This window comes from Catharus ustulatus, assembly GCF_009819885.2.
Source record: "Catharus ustulatus isolate bCatUst1 chromosome Z unlocalized genomic scaffold, bCatUst1.pri.v2 scaffold_29_arrow_ctg1, whole genome shotgun sequence".
NCBI classification, from domain to species: Eukaryota; Metazoa; Chordata; class Aves; order Passeriformes; family Turdidae; genus Catharus; species Catharus ustulatus.
In genome coordinates this window covers 5,652,693-5,673,498 of record NW_024879446.1, presented here as the reverse complement: position 1 = coordinate 5,673,498, position 20,806 = coordinate 5,652,693, and the positions used below count along the sequence as shown (strand labels likewise).

Below are 20,806 nucleotides of genomic sequence, written 5' to 3'. Positions count from 1 at the left end.
TGTAACTGCGGATTTGCCACAGCACATGGCGGATATTTTCCTTTGTGTTTCTTCAGGACAAGTGTGCTCAGCTACCACTGAAGCTGATGGCAAACCCCCACCTTCCTGGAGTGAGAAAATTGGGCCAAAAAAGGTGAAACACCACAGAGAGCTGCTAAGCAGAACCATAAAGACAGAAGAAATAAATGTGCCTCCTCCCTCAAGAGATTCATTTGCAAAAATTTCTAGTCACAGTATAAATTAAGAAGTGCAATTAATTTGAGAAAGAGGACTGATCAAAACCAGAACATCACTACCTAAAAATTTTGAAATCAGCATTGTTTTAATTTGCTGTTGCAATATATCACATGTGATGCTGGCTTTGTGGATGTGCTAGGCTCCAGAGAAGTAGGAATGACTACTCTAAGGACAGAAGACAACACCAACTACAGTAGTAAGAGATGGAAAACCAACTGCTACAGTTCCAGACATAACCAAGACTTAACAATAATGCCATAATCTGGACACAAATTCCCACAACAATGTTGTTGAACTGACCTAATCCAACAGTAGGCAAAAAAGCTCTCTAAAAGTATTTCTTTAGTGCTAGTAATGGGAGGAATAAATGAGAGAAGTTATCATAATTCTAAATACACTAGTAGAAAACTTGAGGTGCAACTCAACATGTAAAGTAAAAACAGTTAAACATCTCCTGAAATCAGATTCACTGGAAATCAGCCTGGAAAATGCAAAGCAGAGGCATAACACAGCAGTAGGCTAACACAGTGAAGGGACTATAGCTTGGGTTTTTTAAACACACATGAAGCTGTTTTACATACTCAAAAGAAAGCAGATTCTGAATATAACAGGTGCTACGGCAGACTCCTGTATTTTGACCCCTACAGAAATCAACCTGATCCCCATGATTTGCTTAATGTTCATTAACCTAACAAGCCAAAATTTGCACTTCAGTCATTTTGATAATAAAATAATACATGATTTAAAAAAGAGAATGTTAGCAGTAACAAAAACTAACCTAAGAAGCTGTAAGACTTCACCGTTCACATTCTGTTTGTGGCTGGATATCCATACACCTACACATTTATAGTTTTGTGCCTATGTATTCAATATTAAACAGGTACATTACTTAAGTACAGTAATTTCACGACTATAAGGCACACCCTTTTGACTAAAATTTTGGCCCGAACCTGGAAGTGCACCCTATAGTCCGGTGTGCCTTATATAATGGACAAAGTTGTGAAATTTTCCAACCTGGAAGTGGGAGCTGCGAGGGGGGGCGGTGCTGCGGGAGTGCCAAGCCACGAGGAGGGGGCAGGGAGCCGGCAGCCCCGACCTGGCAAGAGCTACATGGGGGGACAGGGAGCCGGCAGCCCCGACCTGGCAGGAGCTGCATGTGGGGACAGGGAGCCGGCAGCCCCAACCTGGCAGGATCTGCGCGGGGAGGGAGGGAGTGGGCGGCCACAGAAGCTGCGAGCTGTGGCCACCCCGAGCCAACCCGGAAGTGCGAGTTGTGGCTGCGCCATGGCAGACCCAGGCCGCCTCGGACTGTGAGCAACCCTGAGCTGCCCCGGACCACCGCGAGCCGTGGTCGCCCTGAGCTGCGTCTCGCCAGCCGGCACCGGGGGCAGGCAGGAGTGCTGAGGCCCATGGCACGGGGAGGGTGCCTGGGGCTGTGTTTAAAGGCTACGCCAATCTGTGAAAAATGTTTGCAAATTGAGCACCTGCCAGTAAACCCTGCGATCGTGTGATTCCGTTACTAATTTGTTACTTTGTTGTGCGCGGCGCATCTCCTTGCTGCAAAAAAAAAAGTGCGCCTTATCGTCCGTATGTACAAAGTTGCGAAATTTGCTGACTCTTGGAGGTGCACCGTATAATCTGGTGCGCCTTATGGTCGTGAAATTACAGTACCTTTTTTTGGTCAAAAGAAAAGTATGAAAGAAAATACACGTCTTGATAAGCTGTAATAAGCACAACACAAGTGACAAAAATGGCCCAGCTTCTTAAAGAAAACCTTGGATATAGAGTATATAGCAAGAAAAAACCATCTTTTTTTACAAAGTAGTTGCAAACATTATGCAATATAAATATCAGGAGGTTTTCTGCAATTTCTTACCCACCCTTAGCACAGACTGTCTGTGTGGCATGGTGAAACCCACAGCCTTTGGCCCTCTTAGGCACTGTAAAAATTACACCTTTATCATAATTCTCAGAGATGCAACTATGCTTTCTTGTTTTTTCCCAAATGAATTTTTTCCTACCTGACCTGCACTATGAGCAGCAGAACTGCAAGCAGGGTGAAAAGAAAAAGCCAGCCAGGCTGCCATGCCTATTCTGCAGCTGCCGTTTGGTGGTGTAACCACAACAGCGAGTCTTGAGGGTACAATGTGGACTTCGGTGCAGAGAGAGCTCAGGGATTGGTAAAACTCTCACATGATCTCCAAACTACCAAATGAAAACCTCTTAACGTGAATTATTCTGCTGTGTGACACTGTCACCGATGGGCCATCAATAAAACGGAAAACAAGCTGTATGGCTACAGACATAACAACACAGACAATGTACACAATTATAGCATGATAATTCAGGCACTGCCATTTTACATTACGTAAAAGTCTTTAAGGTCTTTTATTATCCCCATTACACCTCTCTGGAATCCCAGAGAAGGTGCTCTTAAGTTTTGTCAGCATTGACAATCAGAGATTCTAACATATGAAGCTACCTAAAAGTTAGCCTCCAAAAGAAAGAAGTTGTAATGGCACTAAGCATCCTTTAAAGAGATGCATTTAAAGTGAAGTTTCATTGGTGTGTGGTCTGGAGTTCTCTTCTTCCAATAAAGCTATTCTTTGTTTGAGCATTCTTACTTGAGTTTCATGCCTCTCCACCATGGCCATCATTTGTGATTCCAGTTTCTTCAGCTTATTTTGATGCTTTTTCTTTGCTTTTTCATAAGCTGCTACTAAGTTGCTGTTAAAAACACAAGGCATACAAGGTAATTCAAACAGGCTTGTTCAGAGCAAGTGCTACTAAAAATCTACCCCAAAGCCCCACCTTCAGGGAACTTCAAAGGCTGGATATTGGTTTTTGGGATGCCTTCCCAAAATTTACCAGTGCTTCAAAATGGATTAGATCCACACCTTTTTGATCAAATCTAGATCAATGCTAATGTCCGTGTCTTTCCTGGGGGAAGCGCACACCTTAACCAGTAAACCAGTGAAGAAAACTAAACATGGTTCAAAGATGCAGATGGAGGTTGTTGTTGATGAGCTCTCATACTACTGTTTGTGAATCAAGATACCACAACATCAAATGTGCTTTATAAGAACATTGTATGGCCAGAATCTGCTTAAAAAGTCAAGGACTGATTCTGCATTTTTCATTTTAAAAGTAAGATTTACACTAAGAGGATGGCATCTTGTGCTAATTTGCTAGCAGCTGAGTAGCTTCTGTGCCTCCATCTTAGTTGGGTTGGAAAGCTTGAGATGAGTGCTGCTTCTCACCACAAAGGCTTTTAAATACAATTTAGGGAAAACTCCATTGTGAGTGAGAGGCTGCTTGCAGGAAGGGCAGCTGCAGTCCACCATATTCTCAAGCCATCCAAAGAAAAGAAAAATGCCCTGAGTGAGCAACATAACTTAGGTGTGATTATCCAAGACAGTTCATTAATTAAGAGATTGGAGCCAAAGAAAAGGGAGCAATTCAAATCAAAGTAACAGATTCATAAATATTTTTTGTTTGCTTTTTAAATTGTGCAATCACTAATAGTAACTCAGTTGAGATTAACCTATTTTCCTGCTTTCTGTTCTTAACTATGTAGTTGTCAGTGGCCTACATGGGAGGTTTATACCTCCACCTTCTCTACCTATAACCCTGGAGTGTCAACATGTGCATGGAATGTGAGGATCCTGAAATGTCTCATTAAGGTAAGTGGAATGTTACAATGCTTTGCAAGAACACAGTGGAAATAAACTAATAGTGCATCCATCCATCTGCTGGTAGATCCTTTACCTGTTTGCCCTTTTAAGATCATTAACAAATTCTGCAGACTGCTGATGTCTGATTTCACTGCTCTTCGTGAGTCTCTCCAAAGCACTCACTAACTCCTGCACTCTTGCTTTCAGTTTCTTCTCCCTGGATCAGGAGAAAAAGAGGTAGAAAACTATTTTCAAACAAAAATAGCAATTCAGCTTGGAAGTGTATCAACAATTGTCCTGTGCTGGGTTGACGTGCTGCAAGTATTTTCCTTACTACTACTAGGGTAATACAGGGGTATTATCATTAAGCAGTTGTTACATTTAACTCTACCAAATATTGGTATTTACAACATTCAGCATTTTAGAATTCAGGACCAAAGACAGAGTAGACAAAAGAGTAAACATGGTAGATCATGGTGTTGTATGCATTGAATCACACTAAGAAATACGCACAAAGATATATAAAATGCTAATATACAGTAAATTCACGAATACAAGCCGCACTGAGTATAAGCCGCATCGCTGGGTGTTGGCAAACATTTCGTTCTTTGTCCATAAATAAGCCGCACCTGAGTATAAGCCGCTCTGTCGTTCGCAGCGAGGACCCGCGTGCAACGAAGTTGCCAAATAGTAACAGAATCGCGGCAGGGCGGGGTTTACTGGCTTGGCTCGGGCCATGAGGGCTCAGGGCTGCCGACAGGGCTGGGTGGCCCAGCTTGGCGCTGCCGCTCGGCGGGGCCGCTCGGGGCCGGCCGCCGCCACCGCTGGGCTCGGTCACCCCGGCCCGGTGCTGCCCCGCGGCGGCAGGGGGGGCACAGAGCCCGCCAGCACCTGCGGCGGCCATGGGAGCCGGGGATGTAGCCTGCCTGCTCCTGCGGCGGCGGCACGCGGGGATGGTAGCCCCCCGAGCCGTGGGGCCAAGCGGAGAGAGCCCCTGCTTCCCCCGAGCCGCGGGGCCAGCAGGAGAGAGCTGTCCCTGCTTCCCCCGAGCCGCAGGGACAGGCAGGAGAGAGCCCCTGCCTCCTCCGAGCCGCGGGGACAAGCAGGAGAGAGCCCCTGCCTCCTCCGAGCCGCGGGGACAAGCAGGAGAGAGCCCCTGCCTCCTCCGAGCCGCGGGGACAAGCAAGAGAGAGCCCCTGCCTCCTCCGAGCCGCGGGGACAAGCAGGAGAGAGCTGCCCGCCTTCCCCCGAGCCGCGGGGCCAGCAGGAGAGAGCTGCCCCTGCTTTCCCCGAGCCGTGGGGCCAGCAGGAGAGAGCTGCCTGCCTTCCCCACCCCCTGTACTGCCTGCATAGAGCAGCTCCACCCGCCGTGCAACAGAGTAACCAATTTGTAACAATTGCGTAAATGCAGGGTTTTACTGGCAGGAGCTTGACTTTGCAGTTTGCACTGACTTGGTTTGCACTCCAGGGTTGAAAATGTCAGAAAATTATTCACATATTGGTCGCACCTGAATATTAGCCGCATTCCCGGTATGGGAGCAAAATTTTGGTCAAAACGGTGCGGCTTGTATTCGTGAAATTACTGTAGCTATCTGTACTTACCAACTCCAAACCAAAAGCTAAATTACATGAAATGTGACAAAATGGAAATAAGGTAATTTATACTATTTTCACATTACAAATATCTCTGTGAGGGAAAGAAAAAGTGAACAAGACAGAAGTTCTGGACAGAAGCAAGCTTTACAGCCTGGGGATTAAGCTGAGTTTAAAAAGCATTTCCCAGGTAAGCATGTGGCATGAGGCAGGTACTTCTTCCTGGGCAGCTCCCTGCTGCAGAGCTGATGGCTGATGCCTGCTCAGCCCACTACACACAGACACATAGACACACAGATACAGACACAGACGCACACACACAGGACTCTTCCAGGAGCTTTTTTCTCAGTGACCCAAACTCTGCACAGATAGCCCAGAGAAAAAAAATAAGATTTGGAAGGGGAGAAAAAAAAAAAGAAAAAAGAAAAGGTATTTTAATAATGGAGCTAATTTTAACATGGAGCTGGGCTCTACTGGGACACAGATTTTGCAGCATCAAATCTAACACATGGGAACTTGATGTGTGTTTACACGGAGTCTGTGTTTTGCTGCCTAGAACCACTCTGCAATGATCCACCTCTCCCTCCTGTTTTGTTGCAATGCTGCTACATAAGTACACTTGTTTTCACCTCAATAACGAGACAACTGCCAGCTTCTATATAAGCCCAACAGGAATGAATACCCTGAAGTTTGTGAAAGCTCCCCCAGCTCTGCAGAGACCACATAGATCTTCCTGGAACCCCAGCTCAGCAGCCTGCAGTTCCCAGGAAGGCCTGGATATGGCAGTCTTTTATCACCAGAGAGAGGGACAGTGCCCAGTTCCAGCAGCAACAGAAGGGCTTTCACAAAGTCAGCCGGAGAAATATTCCAACTTTGCAGTGTATCCCAACAGACTCAGGCGCTGGGCTACCAGCCAAATTAAAAAGGACATAAGAGGGCCCTTGTTGATGAAGAGTCAGCAATATTCTTTGTATGTCCCTTCATTGAAGGAACATGCTTTCAAGTAATGCAATCCTTGCAAGTTAACTGCCATCCATCCCAAACGTAAATCTTAATTTTTATATTCAATCTCAGTAGTCAGAAAGGCTCAGCACAGTTTACACCCAAAATCTGTTTTCTGGAAAGACCACAGGAAGAAAAAGAGCCAGAACACAAACAAGAAAAGATCAGATGTGGCAGAGGCCAGACCTAATGCATTTGTGGCATGGCACTACTGATGTGACAGAACAGAGTAGGGTAACTTTGGTGTTTCTCTGCTCCAAAGGTTGCTACATCCAGAGGCTCTAGGGAAGGCCCAGTAGCACCATTTCCAGGATGATGACCTAGTATGAACAGCAAGTTCAGTGGAATAAATCTCAAAACCGTGTGAGGTTGATTTAACATCATGCAAGAAAAGGTATTGATATGGAAACACTGCACACAGTCCAATGGGAAAGAGCCCTGTAGAGCCACAGTTCACTGCAGCTAAAGTCCTTCACACATACCTGTTGTAACAAAAGCTGCATGGAAAAGAAACACAGTGGAAAGACTTTGAGGAACTTTCCATGCATGATAAAGTTTGATTGCTATGGTGACTGTTACCTGATAAAATGATATCACCTTTTATCTGTTTTTCACTCACACCTTTCAACCAGCCCTGCTCAGCCTGAACTCAGCTAAACATCAAGCTGTATTTCTTTACATTTGGTCTACATCTTTGTTTTGTGCTTGTCAAAGACACAGAGCCAGCAGAGTGGTAAGCACCATGAAGCTACTTAACCTTTCAGATGCCAGTTCTGAACCCTCTAGCCAAATAGAAACCATGGGTAATACTTCAAATCTATAGATGACTCAAATTTACACTGGCACCAGTAAAATACATGTATTTCTTTTGGCTTTTCAAGATGTCTTGAAGTTAGTGTAGCAGCACTAGATAATATCTACTCAGCCTTAATCTCATGGAAACCAATTGGTGGTTTGATTGCATGTTTGATTGCATTGCTGGAATGTCCCAGAAATCTGAATAAAACAACACATAGTGATCTACTTTTACACCAGTTCCTAATTTTAAAACTGCCTAAGTATCTTTACTTCAAGAGACATTTCATAGAACAATGAAGCCAACACACAGTAGCAATAGTGAAAGCAGAGTAAACACCTTGGTTTACTCTGGGAAATGAAGATGCACTGAGTTAATGACTATTACACACTAAAACATGTAAAGTTTTCCCCAGGGTGCTGCATCCTCTCTTTGAGTAGCAGATCAGACACCTCAGAGCTGTACCTCATGGGCTGGTAAGAACCCTGTGTCTCACAATGGTAACTTCCCCTGCTTCCCTCAGTTCTGATCGCTGATTACCTCAGTTTGGTCACATAGAATTGTCCACACCTGTTTCTCTTCAAAAGTGATTGTGTAGTTAGTGAACAGGAGCTATACTAAATCCTGAGATATTGTCCTAGGGGGATTTCCAGCACCACAACACTTTCCTGATTGCAGGGTAAGAAAAATCAGCCACTATAGGGCTTAATATGGCAGAGTATTTTCAATATTGCATATGAACCATGTCTTTACAAAGCAGACATCAAAGTTGCAAACCTGTGATACCTTAACTTTTAGCTTCATATTTTTCAGATTCTGTGCTGCCTAAGTATGAAGCCCTGAGCTTCATATTAAGTGTTAGTTAGTTCTCTTCATGGGGCAGGTAGACAAAACAATCCTTTTCCAGCTTGTGAGACCAAGGACAACTGTTACAAGCTTCAGGCTCAAAAAGCATAATCAACGGGGAACTGAGGAGAGCACTCTGGGAGGGTGAGACTTCATGACCTGAAGCTGTAATTTGACAATTAACCCCAATAACGTAGATGAACCAAAACTTATAAAAGTATAAAAACTAGATTTCATGGATTCCATCTAGAATCCATCCTGGGTGTAGCCCTGGCCAGGCTCTTGTACTGCCCAAGGTGCACCCTTTAAAGGCCTTCCAATAAATACCTACTTTATTCTTTTAGCTCTGTATATTCTTGGTTACAGATCAACCTCTCTAGCCACCACCAGGGATGGACTGCACTTGATGTGACAGACATAGGGAACATCCTACTGAGGTAGGCACAGCCTGCTGCTGCCAGTCTTCCAGAGTCCAAGGTCCAAACTCCCATGGAAGCAGACACACCAAACTCACACCACTATTGTACTCCTGGGGTGTAATTTGGACTCTTTGGACCTTGGGTGTATCCTAAGAAAGCACTTATCTATGTATTTTGATGGGAAGAAGGAAGGAGAAGCGAGTTTTTCAGAGAACACAAATTCTCTGAGTCCCTGACTCACACTCCATAGGACTGCAGAAGTCAGCAGACCTTCTTATGCAGCTCCTCTTCCAAGTGGCTACTGCAAGCTGGAGCTGCAGAAAACACAGCCACAACACTTCATGTACACAGAGAAAATGAGCAAGTATTCCCAAAAGAGGCAATAAGCCTAGATCTGAGGGCATGGCTCAATTCCAGCAGCAGGGCTCTCTGCTGCTGAGAAGCCAGCTGGGGAAATCCCTGACTACTCCCTTTCCAGGGAAAAGCTCGGAATGAGTGTATTCAAAGGCCTACAGCCTCCAATATCCACTAAAAACACTATTTTCAGTGAAATGCCTAATATGCTGGTAATAAAGGCATTTTTTGGTATTTTCACAATCAAAACACTCAGTGGGCAGTTGCATAGTGGTTTTCAAGGGCTTTTTGTTTCAAGATGACTGAATAGGAAGAGGCTAACTGTGTTCTCTGGTTTCAACGCTACCACTTTGGAGAGTGGGGTATTCTGCCAGGGCCATAAAGGAAACTGTTTCTGTCAATTTGGCCTCTACATACTGACACCATGTTTGGCACACAGTCATGTAAGCAAGGTCACAAGCACCTTGTATTTTCCCTCCTGTCTGTGCTTTTCCAGAAATGTTCAAGTTGCACGTGCTAGAAGTGTTCCCAGACTTTCCTGCTCTTGCTGATTTCATTGAACATTCCCCAGTGCTGCAAACAGGAAGCTGCTCTTCTCGGGCATGCAGAAAGTTGATTTTTCTGCCCCTGGCTTGGACTGCACCCAGCTAATTCCCCTTCTTGTGAAAGCACCAGCTACCACCCCTCTCTCCTGGGGTCAAAACACCACAGCTCTTGCCAAATCTGAAGCAAAAGAGGAACAATGAGCTCTCTCGAAATGAACTGGTGAGAAACTTTCCCACAGCCAGGCTGAGGACTCTTGCCATTCCTAGGGCATATCTTCTTACCCATCAGAAGAGATCTGCTGTGGGCAGATCCCTTCAAATCCTGGCTCCCTGAGGAGTGGGATGACCAGGTTTAGGCCTGCACCTGCCCCTGAGCTCTGCAGGCACAAAGCCCAGCCAGCCCAGGGGGACAGAGGATTCCTGCCAGAACTATCCATGCTGGCAGGGCAGCCCCAGGTCACAGGAGGTGGTGGGCGGCAGGAAAGGGGAGGGAGGGAGGAAAGGCACCTCCTGCAGGGATCCACGGCTATCTTCGGGGCCCTTGTTTTGAAGGGAAGGCACACACCTCCCATCTCACACTCCATTCCTACTCATTCCCTGATATCCTGTTGTAGTGAGCCCGGCACCATCCCTCACTCCCCTCTCTGACTTTTCCAGCTGAACAGGGTGACACATGACTGTTTTTCCTAGGCATTTGAGTCCTCTCCTCTCAGGAGATAACAGCTGGACATTCAAAAGGAATGCAGATAAATTCTCTTTCCATCAGCAGTCTAAACTAACATGTTATGTGAAGGGGGCATGCAGAATCCCCAAGCTAATTTGAATGCATCTCTTGCCTCACTGATCTGGCTTGGCGTGCTAAGGAAAACAATGAGAATATAATAAATGTTTTAAAGAGGCAACAAAGCAACATTACCCAAATGCCAAGAGAGCCACCCTCTTCAAATGCTATGTCTTCCTGGCTGACCGGCTGAAGCACCACTCGTGCTTGCCTGCTACCTTTGCACAGGAGGCCTGTCCCGACTGCAGAGGTGCTTTAAATACCACTTTGCTGGTGTAAAATACTGCACTGCTTTTTTTGCTGATTGCCAAGATGCCCAGAACAGATCTCAAAAATCTGACAGTACCATAGGCATGTGTTAAACCACTTGCAGTGGGGAGACAGACCAGGTGTGGTCCTGGAAGCAACATACTGGCAGCAAAAGAGAGAATAGCTCTGGAGGGAGGCAGCAGCATGCCTGCCACATTACTGCTCAAACCTCCCACCCAGCTTTGCCAGCCCAGCCTGGAAGCTCTCCAGACCTGGAGCTATTTGGAGCTCCCTGTGACAGTTATATCCAAGTGCACAGCAGCTCAGCAGTTCAGATAACCACATGGTGGTAAGAACTACAGTAATTTCATGACTATAAGGCACACTGGATTATAAGGCGCACCTCCGGGAGTTGGCAAATTTCGCAACTTTGTACATTAATTATATAAGGCGCACCGGACTATAAGGCGCACTTTTCTTTTGCAGCAAAGATCTGTGCCGCGTGCAACAAAGTAATGAATTAGTAATGGAATCCTGCGATCGTGGAGTTTACTGGCAGGTGTTCAATTTGCAAACATTTTGCACAGATCGGTGTAGCCTTTAAACGCAGCCCCAAGTGTCCTCCCCATGTGGGGGCCCCGGCACTGCCACCTGCCCCTGACTGGTGAGGCGGGGCTCGGGGCGGCCACGGCTCAGACCTCGGGGTTGCTGCGGTTCAGGGCGGCTCAGGGCTGCCATGGCATGTGGAGGCTCGGGGCCGTCCGTGGTTTGGGGAGGCGTGGGACTGCCCATGGCTCGGGGCGGTGCGGGGCTGCCCGCTCCCTCCCTTCCTGTGCGCCTCCTGCTGGCTGGGGGCAGCCCAGTCCTGCCCACCCCGCACAGCTCCGGCTCGCCGCGGCCATCCAGTCCCTCCCCCGCTCGCGGCTAGGCGCTCCTGTGGCGCCACCCCCCTCACAGCTTGGCTCACGGCTTGCATTTCCGGGTTGGCAAAATTCGCAACTTTGTCCATTATATAAGGTGCACTGGACTATAAGGTGCACTTCTGGGTTCGGACCAAAATTTTAGTCAAAAGGGTGCGCCTTATAGTTGTGAAATTACTGTACTTACTCCATGTCAGAAATGGAGAAAAGGACAAATTATGGTTGTCTGTCAGGCATATGGTAAAAATAGTTACAGTAATTTCACGAATACAAGCCGCAGCAATTAGACAAAAATTTTGGTGGAAATCCGGAAGTGCGGCTAATATTTGGGTGCGGCTAATTTATGAACAAAAATGTGATATCTGCCCTTACCTAGTATCATACCAGTCCAGTCCCGAGCCGAAACAGTTTGAAATCCATGGTTTCCCATTGTTCCAACGATGAACCAATCAGAGAACAGCTTATTGCCTGCCTGTGGATGGCGGCGTTACTGAGGGGCGGGGGTTGTTATCGGGGTGAGTTACCTCGGCGAGTTACCTCGGCAGTTCGATAAAAGTGTGTGATATTTCTCTGTACTTTTTAAAGTGTTTTCAGTCTTGTGTAGCTGCGGGGCTGGCTGGGCTCGCAGGGAGAGGGCTGGGGGAGCCGCTCAGCCCGTAGGGAGAGGGCTAGAGCGGCCGCTCGCCCCGCGGGGCTGTGAGGGCTACAGCGGCCGCTCCTGTGCCAGCACGGAGATGTGGCTCCGCTCGGAGCTCAGCTGCCTGCCCGCGCGGCTGAGCGGCTGTTTAAAGGCAACGCGAATCCATTGGGAATGCTCGCAAAATGACCACACTATTGTTCCTGTCTTTTTTGGCTTGTAAATAAAGGGTGTGTCTTTTTTCACTTGGAAACAATGTTTCCGAGGTCGGCAGTAAGCCAGTAAGCCCCGGCGATCCCGCGATTGTGTTACTAAACGACGACTTTGTGAAAGCTCGCGGCGAACTAAAGTGCGGCTAATATTCCGGGTGCGGCTTATCTATTGACAAAGACATCAATGTTGCCAACACACCGGATATGCGGCTTATACTCCGTGTGGCTTGTATTCGTGAATTTACTGTACTCGAGGTGCTTCTAAGGAATCTGTCCCTGATATCATCATGAGTCACTTCTTGTGAGAAGGTTTCTCTCAGTGGGAGTCTCCGAGGGATTTCCAGGGACAAGACCATGCCTTCTGAACCCCCTCTCAGCAGCCGAGGGGAAACCACAGCAGGATACTGCACAGTAACAAATAGGTACCTCTGAAATTTGCGATGACTGCAAGCCGTACTGGTGTCTGGCTTTCAAATGCCTCAGAATTGCTTATCTCCTCATTTAATTGATGTGATAATTGGAGAAGAGAAATAAGCAAACACTGACAGAAAGCAGCTGAAGATGCATCAGTAGGTCCAGAACACAAACCCCTGCCACTCTCCCTCTACTTTTACCCACTGCATGTTCACTCTGTACCTTGGTCAAAGAAAAAAGGGCTTTTACAAATCAGTAAAAGTCTAAAGAGAAATTTAAAATCTGAATGGTTACAGTATGATGCATTTTAGGCATTTCTATTTCCATTTCTGAGACAGCCTTACTGATGCTCAGCATAGGCCTGAATTTCAATGATGAAATTTACTGACTCCTGCTATCATGAAACTAAGGTCGGCAAGGTTAAAATGCCATCATGTGAAGTTTATGGAAATTTAAAATAAAGGAATGTGGCTTGATTTCTCTCTCACTAACACTGTGTCAGGAAATAATCACTGCCATGCCTTGGCCCAGCTTTCTATTGAAATGTCTGCTCCCTGAAAAGAAGTTTGGCACAAAACATAGTTGTGGTCTTCGGACAGGGGTGAGGACATAAGAGTGCAACAAATACTGTTCTGTCTCAATAGACAGAATAGGCAATAAGACGCATTTGTTATGTCCTACTAGAAATACCTGCAGCTTCCACTCCAGAAAGGTGGGACCACAGCTGTACAAAGCTGCAAAATGTACAGTAATTTCATGATTATAAGCTGCACCTCTGGATGTCGGCAACGTTTAGGTCTTTGTCCATATATAAGCTGCACCGGATTATAAGCTACACTTTCATTCGCAGCGAGGATCCATGTGCAACTTTCACAAAGTTGCCAACTAGTAACAGAATTGCAGGATCGTGAGGTTTACTGGCTCCACTCGGGGCCATGTGGGCTCAGCTCAGTCCCGCTTTTCCCCCACTGGGGCCGTGTGGGCTCGGATCGGCTTGGAGCCGTGCGGGCTTGCGCTTCCGGGTTGGCAAATTTCTGAACCTCATCCATATATTGGCCACTCCTGAGTGTAAGCCGCATTTCCAGGTTGGGACCAAAATTTTAGTCAAAATGGTGCGGCTTATAATTGTGAAATTAATATAATCGTGAATTTTGTCAACAGAAGAAGAGCTGTTTGCCAGTTCTACTGATTACTACTCAATTTCCTCCTTCCACAGTGACTTCACCATTAATAGCATCATACACTACATTATCTCTTAGTCTAGAAGTCATCAGCTTCTAAACTTCCTTATATTACCTTATCAGGTAAATATAAAACTTCTTTGTAGTGTTGCAAGAAGGGAAGTAACTATTTTGTGAGGGAAATACATGTCTAGACTGACATGATTCATGTAAACCTGCACAGTCATCAAGGATCACAATTTTGTGGCAAATGATGATGCAGCTGAGGTCTAAACAGTCAGTCCAGTTACAAAGTGTTTTGCTAGCCTTGGTCCTTGCCTAGCAGTGCTAGATCCTTCCTGCCCAAGCATTTTAATGATTTACAAATTATTCTCCTAATATATGAATAAAATACAACCTTACATAGAAAAGCTATGAGCAGCTGGAAATAAAAGCAGAGACCACAGGAGGACCTCAACAATCAAAGCATTTGTAGCAAAGCCTAGGGAGAGGAAGAAGTTTCAGTCTTGCCAGCCTGGCCATTTTTCACAGAACGGAAGAACTTAGTAGAAGAAAAGATCAGTTCTATCATCACTATAATCAGCCTTCTAAAGCAGGATGGAGTTCTTACTGCCTCCCTCCTGCCACTTGTAATGCATTTACCTGCATTAATGCATAACCTGGTATGTGTCTGTGAGTTACAAACTCATGCAAGTCATGTACAGTGCTCCCTGCCCTGCCCCAGCAGAGAAGAACAAACCAGCGAGGAAGAGAACTCATTTAAGGTCTTCCCTCATAGACTGCATCACATGTCTGATTTTGATGTATTCAATCAGATCCTGTCTTATAAAATTGGCCTCTGGCATAATCATCAAGGTGTCAGCACCAGACCATGAGGCTGCTGAGAACACATTTCTGCCTCACAAGAAGCTTGGTTATGGATATGTCAGACTCAAGAAAGAAGAGGCTTTGTGTCCATTAAAGCACTTCATCATTCCATAAAGAAAAGAGAGAGGGGAAAACAAAACTGCTAAAGGCTCTGGCAGAAAGTGTTTACATTTGGCTGGAACAGGATGTGTCTGAATTAGTGAGCTTAGCCTGCAACACCAGAAATTAGATGTTACTTTAACAGCATAGGACTTAGACATAATTTATATTTCTCCCAGTTAGCATAGTGACCATGTAAAAGACAAGTGAATTCTGTAAAAAGCTGGTAACAGGAGTTTTAATGTTGAGCACTTCTACAGGAAATCCTGGGCTGTTCTAGAACAAACATATTAGGACACAATAGATGAAGAACTACTTCTGTCTTGAATTTCTGCTGATGGGCACTATCAACAAAATCTTCACAACATGCTGCTGGATTCCAGATTTACAAAAATATTCACATCTGCAGAGAGAAGCCAGCCCGATTCTTTGGATAAGATTGTTGTACTGCATGGTCATTTCCAGACTATGAGCGAATAAATGCCTCCAAACTACACCAAAACCCAAACCGTAACTATGTCCTGCTGTTTTATTTGGGTTTCACTCTGTTTCAATTAACTGAGAAGAACCTGGCAATTTAACAGCAGCAGAAGGACAGAATGAGAAAGTAGCAGAGGGGGGAGAAGCCAGAGTATCTCTAATGACAGGATGAAGAGGGGACAGGAAGCAGGGCTGCTGATTGATATCACACACTCCGACAAACAGAATGGATTTCTGCCCCTATCCCTGCATCTGCTGTCCCCTGCACCAGTGTCTACTGCCTGGAGAAACAAAAGGGAGGACCAATTGCTGGTCATATGCACCAATTGTAACCAGCCCTGAAACACGCCTGAACATCGGCATTTAAATACTGCCTCTGGACCACAGAGTGTGATATGCACTTGTCTCACATGTCTCCCCACCACCCCTCAGCAAACACAGCTACTGGGACATATCCTTTTAATTTTGTATTCTGCTCCTACTTCTTTGGCAGATAAGGAGAATGTACTTGTAGAGGAGAAAGGACTTTGATAATTTTTAGAATTCTTTCACGGATTTGTGATGGTCTAAACATGTGATATTTGAAGGCCCATTTATCCAGAAGAGAAGTTAGAGACTTCTGGTATTTTTTAGCATAGCTGTGGCTAAACAGATTGCACTAAGCCTTCTTCATGTGCTAGACAGATCTTCAACTGACTTGCAGAGACAAGACCTTAGGGCAAGGAGGGCTAAGCATTCAGCCTGATCTGCCTGGCACACTGATTAGGGAGAAAAATATGCAGTCCACACAGCTTACAGGAACTGTGCTTGAACCCCACTGGCGGCAGCAATCACATTTAGTGCAGCCGTATTTCCATTACACAGAGAGCCTTCACAATTTATGAACAGTTTAATCTGATTATTTTTTTCTCCATTTCTGCCTGACAAACTGTACTTGCGAGGTCCTTGGCTGGAAATCCATGCTAATCAACTTAAGGCCTAGTAGATAAAGCAAAGTTGTTTTCTCTGTTTTGTCAGCAAACTGCATGCTGACAACAAAAAACATTTCATGACTATACTCAAACCTCTGCTAACTAAGGTCATTGGCATCTTCTTGAAATCCAGGAGAAAATAACAACAGCAGGAAGGAACAGCAGCTCCTCAGAGAAGGGAGAAAATACCGGTGGAGCAGCTCACACCAGAGCTGCAGTGTGGGGGATACAGAGGAGGCCAACAGTTCTTTGCAATGTATATGTAAATTATTTTGTTGATGGGTTTTGTCCACCCACACACAAATGACAGTTTGGATTATTTTACCCACTGAATTTTGCTTCCTGCCTCGTGCAAACTAAGTACTCAGCAACTGCCAGACTACTAGGTAAATGGTATGAGATGCATTGATTCTGCAGTGGCAATCATCTTACATTTTTATAGCCTTTCAAGCTGAAATGTCCCTAGGCAACCACCTATTACACCTATGAAAAAAAGCACCTCGGGAATGAAACACTACAGCTGCCTGAGAGGACACCACCGGTAAAGCAAAACACACTCTTCCCAGGCAAAATTCTTGGCAGCATTTTGGACAGGTCCTATATAAAAGAACCAGATTAGATACCAGACAGCCATTTCTTGGAAAAGGTGGAACAAGTACTGAAACCATTATCGAAACTATGAATTTCTTTGTCATGAACTTTACCACACAGCTGGTGTAGGAGAAACTGCTGCACAAACAAATATCTAGCTAATGTATAACTGTACTGAAAGCTTAGGCTTAAAACCTGTCTGTTGATAAAAGCCATTTGTCAAGACATCAATTTTCTCTCCCATTGGAAAGCTAATGCCTCACAGAATGTAATTTGTAATTGAACTGTGGCTCCACTTACGTACTCAGGAGGCAAATTGAGCATCTGAGTCATCAAAATGCCTGCCATTCCCACTCCCATAACTCCTACCCAAGTACTAACCTGTGGCCAACCTTCTTCACCAAAGACCACACTTCAAATTGTCTTCACTAAAGGTTTTCTTTACGCACACAAGAAATGTGTCATGTCACTGTTTTATGTTTCATATTCTTGCCTGAATGTGGTCACTACTGCCATTTTGAAGGTTTATTTCTAAAATTCCACTGAATTTTGGAGAATCTTAAGAATGGAGTTGAGCACCATGTGAAAGCAGCTACAGAACAACAGCAGGAGAGAGGGGAAAATGAGAAGGACTTTCATAGTTTTTGTTCTCACAGACAAATCTGTGATCACTCTTCAATCCACTTCAGGGTTAGAGTGAAGACTCAAATAAACCTTTCCCTGGACCTACAGGACAAGTCCTGCCCCTGGTGAGGGAAGCTGTGCTTACCTCCTGAGTGCATTTGTCAGCTCAGCTGTCAGTTCACTCTCATTGTATGGTCTCAGATCAGCGACTGTTAGTGGTGTTGCAGTGCCATCACTGCATTCCTGAGAAAGAAGGAAAAGCCACCTCATTAGAAATTACTGACCATCTTAATGGGAAAATTCTGAAAGCCTCTTAGTTCACATCTACTTTTAAAATGAAGGTGAAATAAACAACATAATGCTACAGCAACGCGGCAGTATCAACATACCAAGGAATGGACTACTAAACAGATCAATAGTCACAAACGTCTCTAGATGTTTTTTTAAATCACCACAGCACAGAATTCTGCTACTGTGTGCAAAACCTCCGCTGCCTTCCTTACATTTCATTCAACACCACACATGAAACAAAGAAGCAATGGGATCAAGACATTCAAAAGATACATTGCCAGGAACAAGCAAGTAAGATATATCTCTTGGTTTTTGTTTTTAAACACACTATTGACATTTTCTGGGGACACAGCACTAAAATGAGACAAAATAAAGTTTTACAAGGTATTTATTTCTTAAGGCAAATTATTACTGCAAATGCAGAAATTGGTTTATTTTACATTAAGGGGAGAAGAGTCTTCATTCTCAAATTATTACAGTCTGACATGAAGAAAGAGATTCTCATTACAATGTGCTAAATGCTGCATAGAAATGAGTGGTAATGTTTTCATATTTTATGTTTATGGGAGGATGAAATTTTGTTTAGACTCCCTTCCAGTGTTACCAGTGAGTGGCAACAGGCAAAACACATGCTCAACTTGTATGTGTGGTAAGACTGGCCTTGTACTCCGCAAAACACCCTTATTTTAGCCCATGCTTAACACCAATTCTGCAAAGTTTTTAAGTTACACCATGGAAGGAACCACCTAACAACTGGGGAAGAGAGAAAAGAATTGCATACAGACAAAAGGGGAGAATGATTAATATGCTGAAGACTGCAATAGGGATGGGAGGAGTTTACTTAATCATGTTTACAACGTTAGAAATGCTTGACTCCTGACCTTGCCCAGTTTGTCTTTGCTTCCGCTGCTGGTTGAACTTAGAGACCTTATTCTCTGCTCTTTTTGTTCTTCCACTTCAGACTTCAAGTGCTCAATATGGACGAGGTAGGCCTGCTCCTGGGCCTCTCGAGTACTCAGCTTTAATTCCAAAGCCTTTTTCTCCTTCTCCAGCAGGTAAAGCTGTGCCTTCAGCTCTGCCATCTCTTCCTGTTGAAAAAACATATTACTGCATGCTGCTTTATGGGACTAGGTACCTAAAGGAAGATGAGGTTAAACAAGATTTTCATCCACTTCTATAAGTATTCTTTTCACTGAGAAAACTAACAACATCCAGATGACTTTTTATAATCACATTGTGTATTTGTCAAAAGATCTGTATATCTTCAGTCTGAGTATGATGAACTGTGCCCTCCCTTTATCATCTTCAGGAATCAGCTCAGAAGCAAAATTAGAGTTAGACTATCAGGGATACGAGAGAATTGCCACAGCTGCTGTAATTTCTCTGGTTCTACTTTGTCCTTTAGAGACCATTGTCTTAAAAGCAGAAGTGTATGTCTTTGTGAAACATCTCCCTAAAAGCAAGATTTCAGTTCTCTCTATGGATATCCAAGAATTAATCTCATTACAGTGGAAGGGGTTTGAGAGACCAGGACAGCATATACAGGTTACATATATTCCTGCCTTGTAATACCAACCTCTGTGGTAGAATGAGTTACACCAAAAAGAGCGACTGAGTATGGCACCATCAGATGTCCATTAGTAATTCCCTCCTCTCAGTGGCCAGAATCCCAAGTTTACACAACTTGAGTTTGACATTCACTTATATTCTTCCCTAAATAGAGGATGGACACTCATATTTGATAGAAAGAAACTCAGCTCTGAGAGCTCTTTGTGTTCAATTCTTCTGCTGCTCTGATGCTTAACATCCATCTGACAGCCGCTGGGCAGAAGTTTAAGAGCAGGGCATGAGTGCAATGACCCTTCTTTCAGCACATGCTCCAAGACTCCCAGGAAAAGCAAATGATGGGTTATTCCTGAACCAGAAGGCTCTTTTTGATTAACAACACTTCAGAAATCTTACTTGCACAAAATGCCTAGTTATTTTATATACCCAGAAAAACTCAATATCCACAAAACTGTTAAAGAGATAGTAGTAATACATAATTCACATTATGTGCTTAAAACCACCACTAAACAAACAAAAGACTGCCAAAATCTCCAACCTAGAATCATGTTTCCACTGTCTAGTTTCCCTTGCCCTAGGTCACTTAATGGGTTAATACTACGTTCATGCAGACATTTGCTGTATTACATTACATTAAAAAAAAATTTAATCACAAAAATAACAGGAGTGTTTAGATTTATTGTTCAAAAATAATGCTGTTCATATTATAGCCATTATTAACAAAGGTTGTAGAGAAACAAATCTTTACATGTACTTAGACAAACTTTTTATGTTAAAGGGATTCTGTTCCCACCAAAAATCTGTCTGGATTAGGTGTAAGCAGTGCATACAGGTGTATCACTATTATAACCATCACAGGTAATCACTGGTTAATTCAGAATCACCAACCATGCAAAAATAAAATCTCCATCTTAAAAACTCTGAGGGGCATGGAAAGGTTTGTATGAGCTCTAAAGTCATTGATTTATTCATCAGCTTGTTTGTGAACTGAAGGTTAGAAGCACCAGTTTCATTCAATGTGGTTTACACAAATTCAGTTGTTAGGCAAGCTTACCATTAATTGTTTTTGTCAACAGTAAAAAAATGTAAATAATACTGATAAATAATGATGGGGAAAATTTATTAGAGGAGTTGAACTGGATGGTCTGACATTCAAGTATATGCATTTAACTTCTTAAATCTCTACTTTTAAAGCCATTAATCTACTTAGCCTTCTTAGTGGAGGTTGAGAAGCAATTTGAACAGACTATTTTGACACTTATATGAATAAAAGATACTTTTGGCTGTCTGTGTGGGATGGTCATGACAAGATCTTTCCTGGCTAGAAGATGAAGCTAGGCAAATTCAGCCCAGAAAAAAGGGACATTTATTTCCTAAAATAAAAAGGTGAATTTATCCACTACAACAGTGAATCTGTGGAACAGGTTTTTCTCATCATGCAAAGATTTTCACTTATT

The 20,806-nt window shown here is 44.2% G+C and overlaps 2 protein-coding genes across 12 annotated transcripts in view; one reads left to right on the top strand and one right to left on the bottom strand.

Annotated features, from left to right (window-relative positions):
- Positions 1–20,806, top strand: part of DCP2 (decapping mRNA 2) — a 75,658-nt gene that overhangs the window by 30,456 nt on the left and 24,396 nt on the right. For 2 of the 6 annotated variants that reach the window (XM_033086601.2, XM_033086600.1), the window contains exon 11: positions 3,815–3,920. In XM_033086601.2, coding sequence (XP_032942492.1) covers positions 3,815–3,897 — 83 coding nt within the window. In that variant the 3' untranslated portion in view covers positions 3,898–3,920. Of the gene's footprint in view, positions 1–3,814; positions 3,998–6,060; positions 8,500–15,086; positions 17,627–20,806 lie in introns of those variants that run through there. The other 4 variants (XM_033086599.1, XM_033086596.2, XM_033086597.2 and 1 more) reach the window with 4 other exon arrangements.
- Positions 1,872–20,806, bottom strand: part of MCC (MCC regulator of WNT signaling pathway) — a 206,536-nt gene continuing 187,601 nt past the window's right edge. For all 6 annotated transcript variants that reach the window (XM_033086586.2, XM_042780199.1, XM_033086588.2 and 3 more), the window contains 4 exons: positions 18,665–18,871; positions 17,638–17,735; positions 4,006–4,128; positions 1,872–2,964 (listed from right to left, as the gene is read on the bottom strand). In XM_033086586.2, coding sequence (XP_032942477.1) covers positions 2,784–2,964; positions 4,006–4,128; positions 17,638–17,735; positions 18,665–18,871 — 609 coding nt within the window. In that variant the 3' untranslated portion in view covers positions 1,872–2,783. The remainder of the gene's footprint in view (positions 2,965–4,005; positions 4,129–17,637; positions 17,736–18,664; positions 18,872–20,806) is intronic.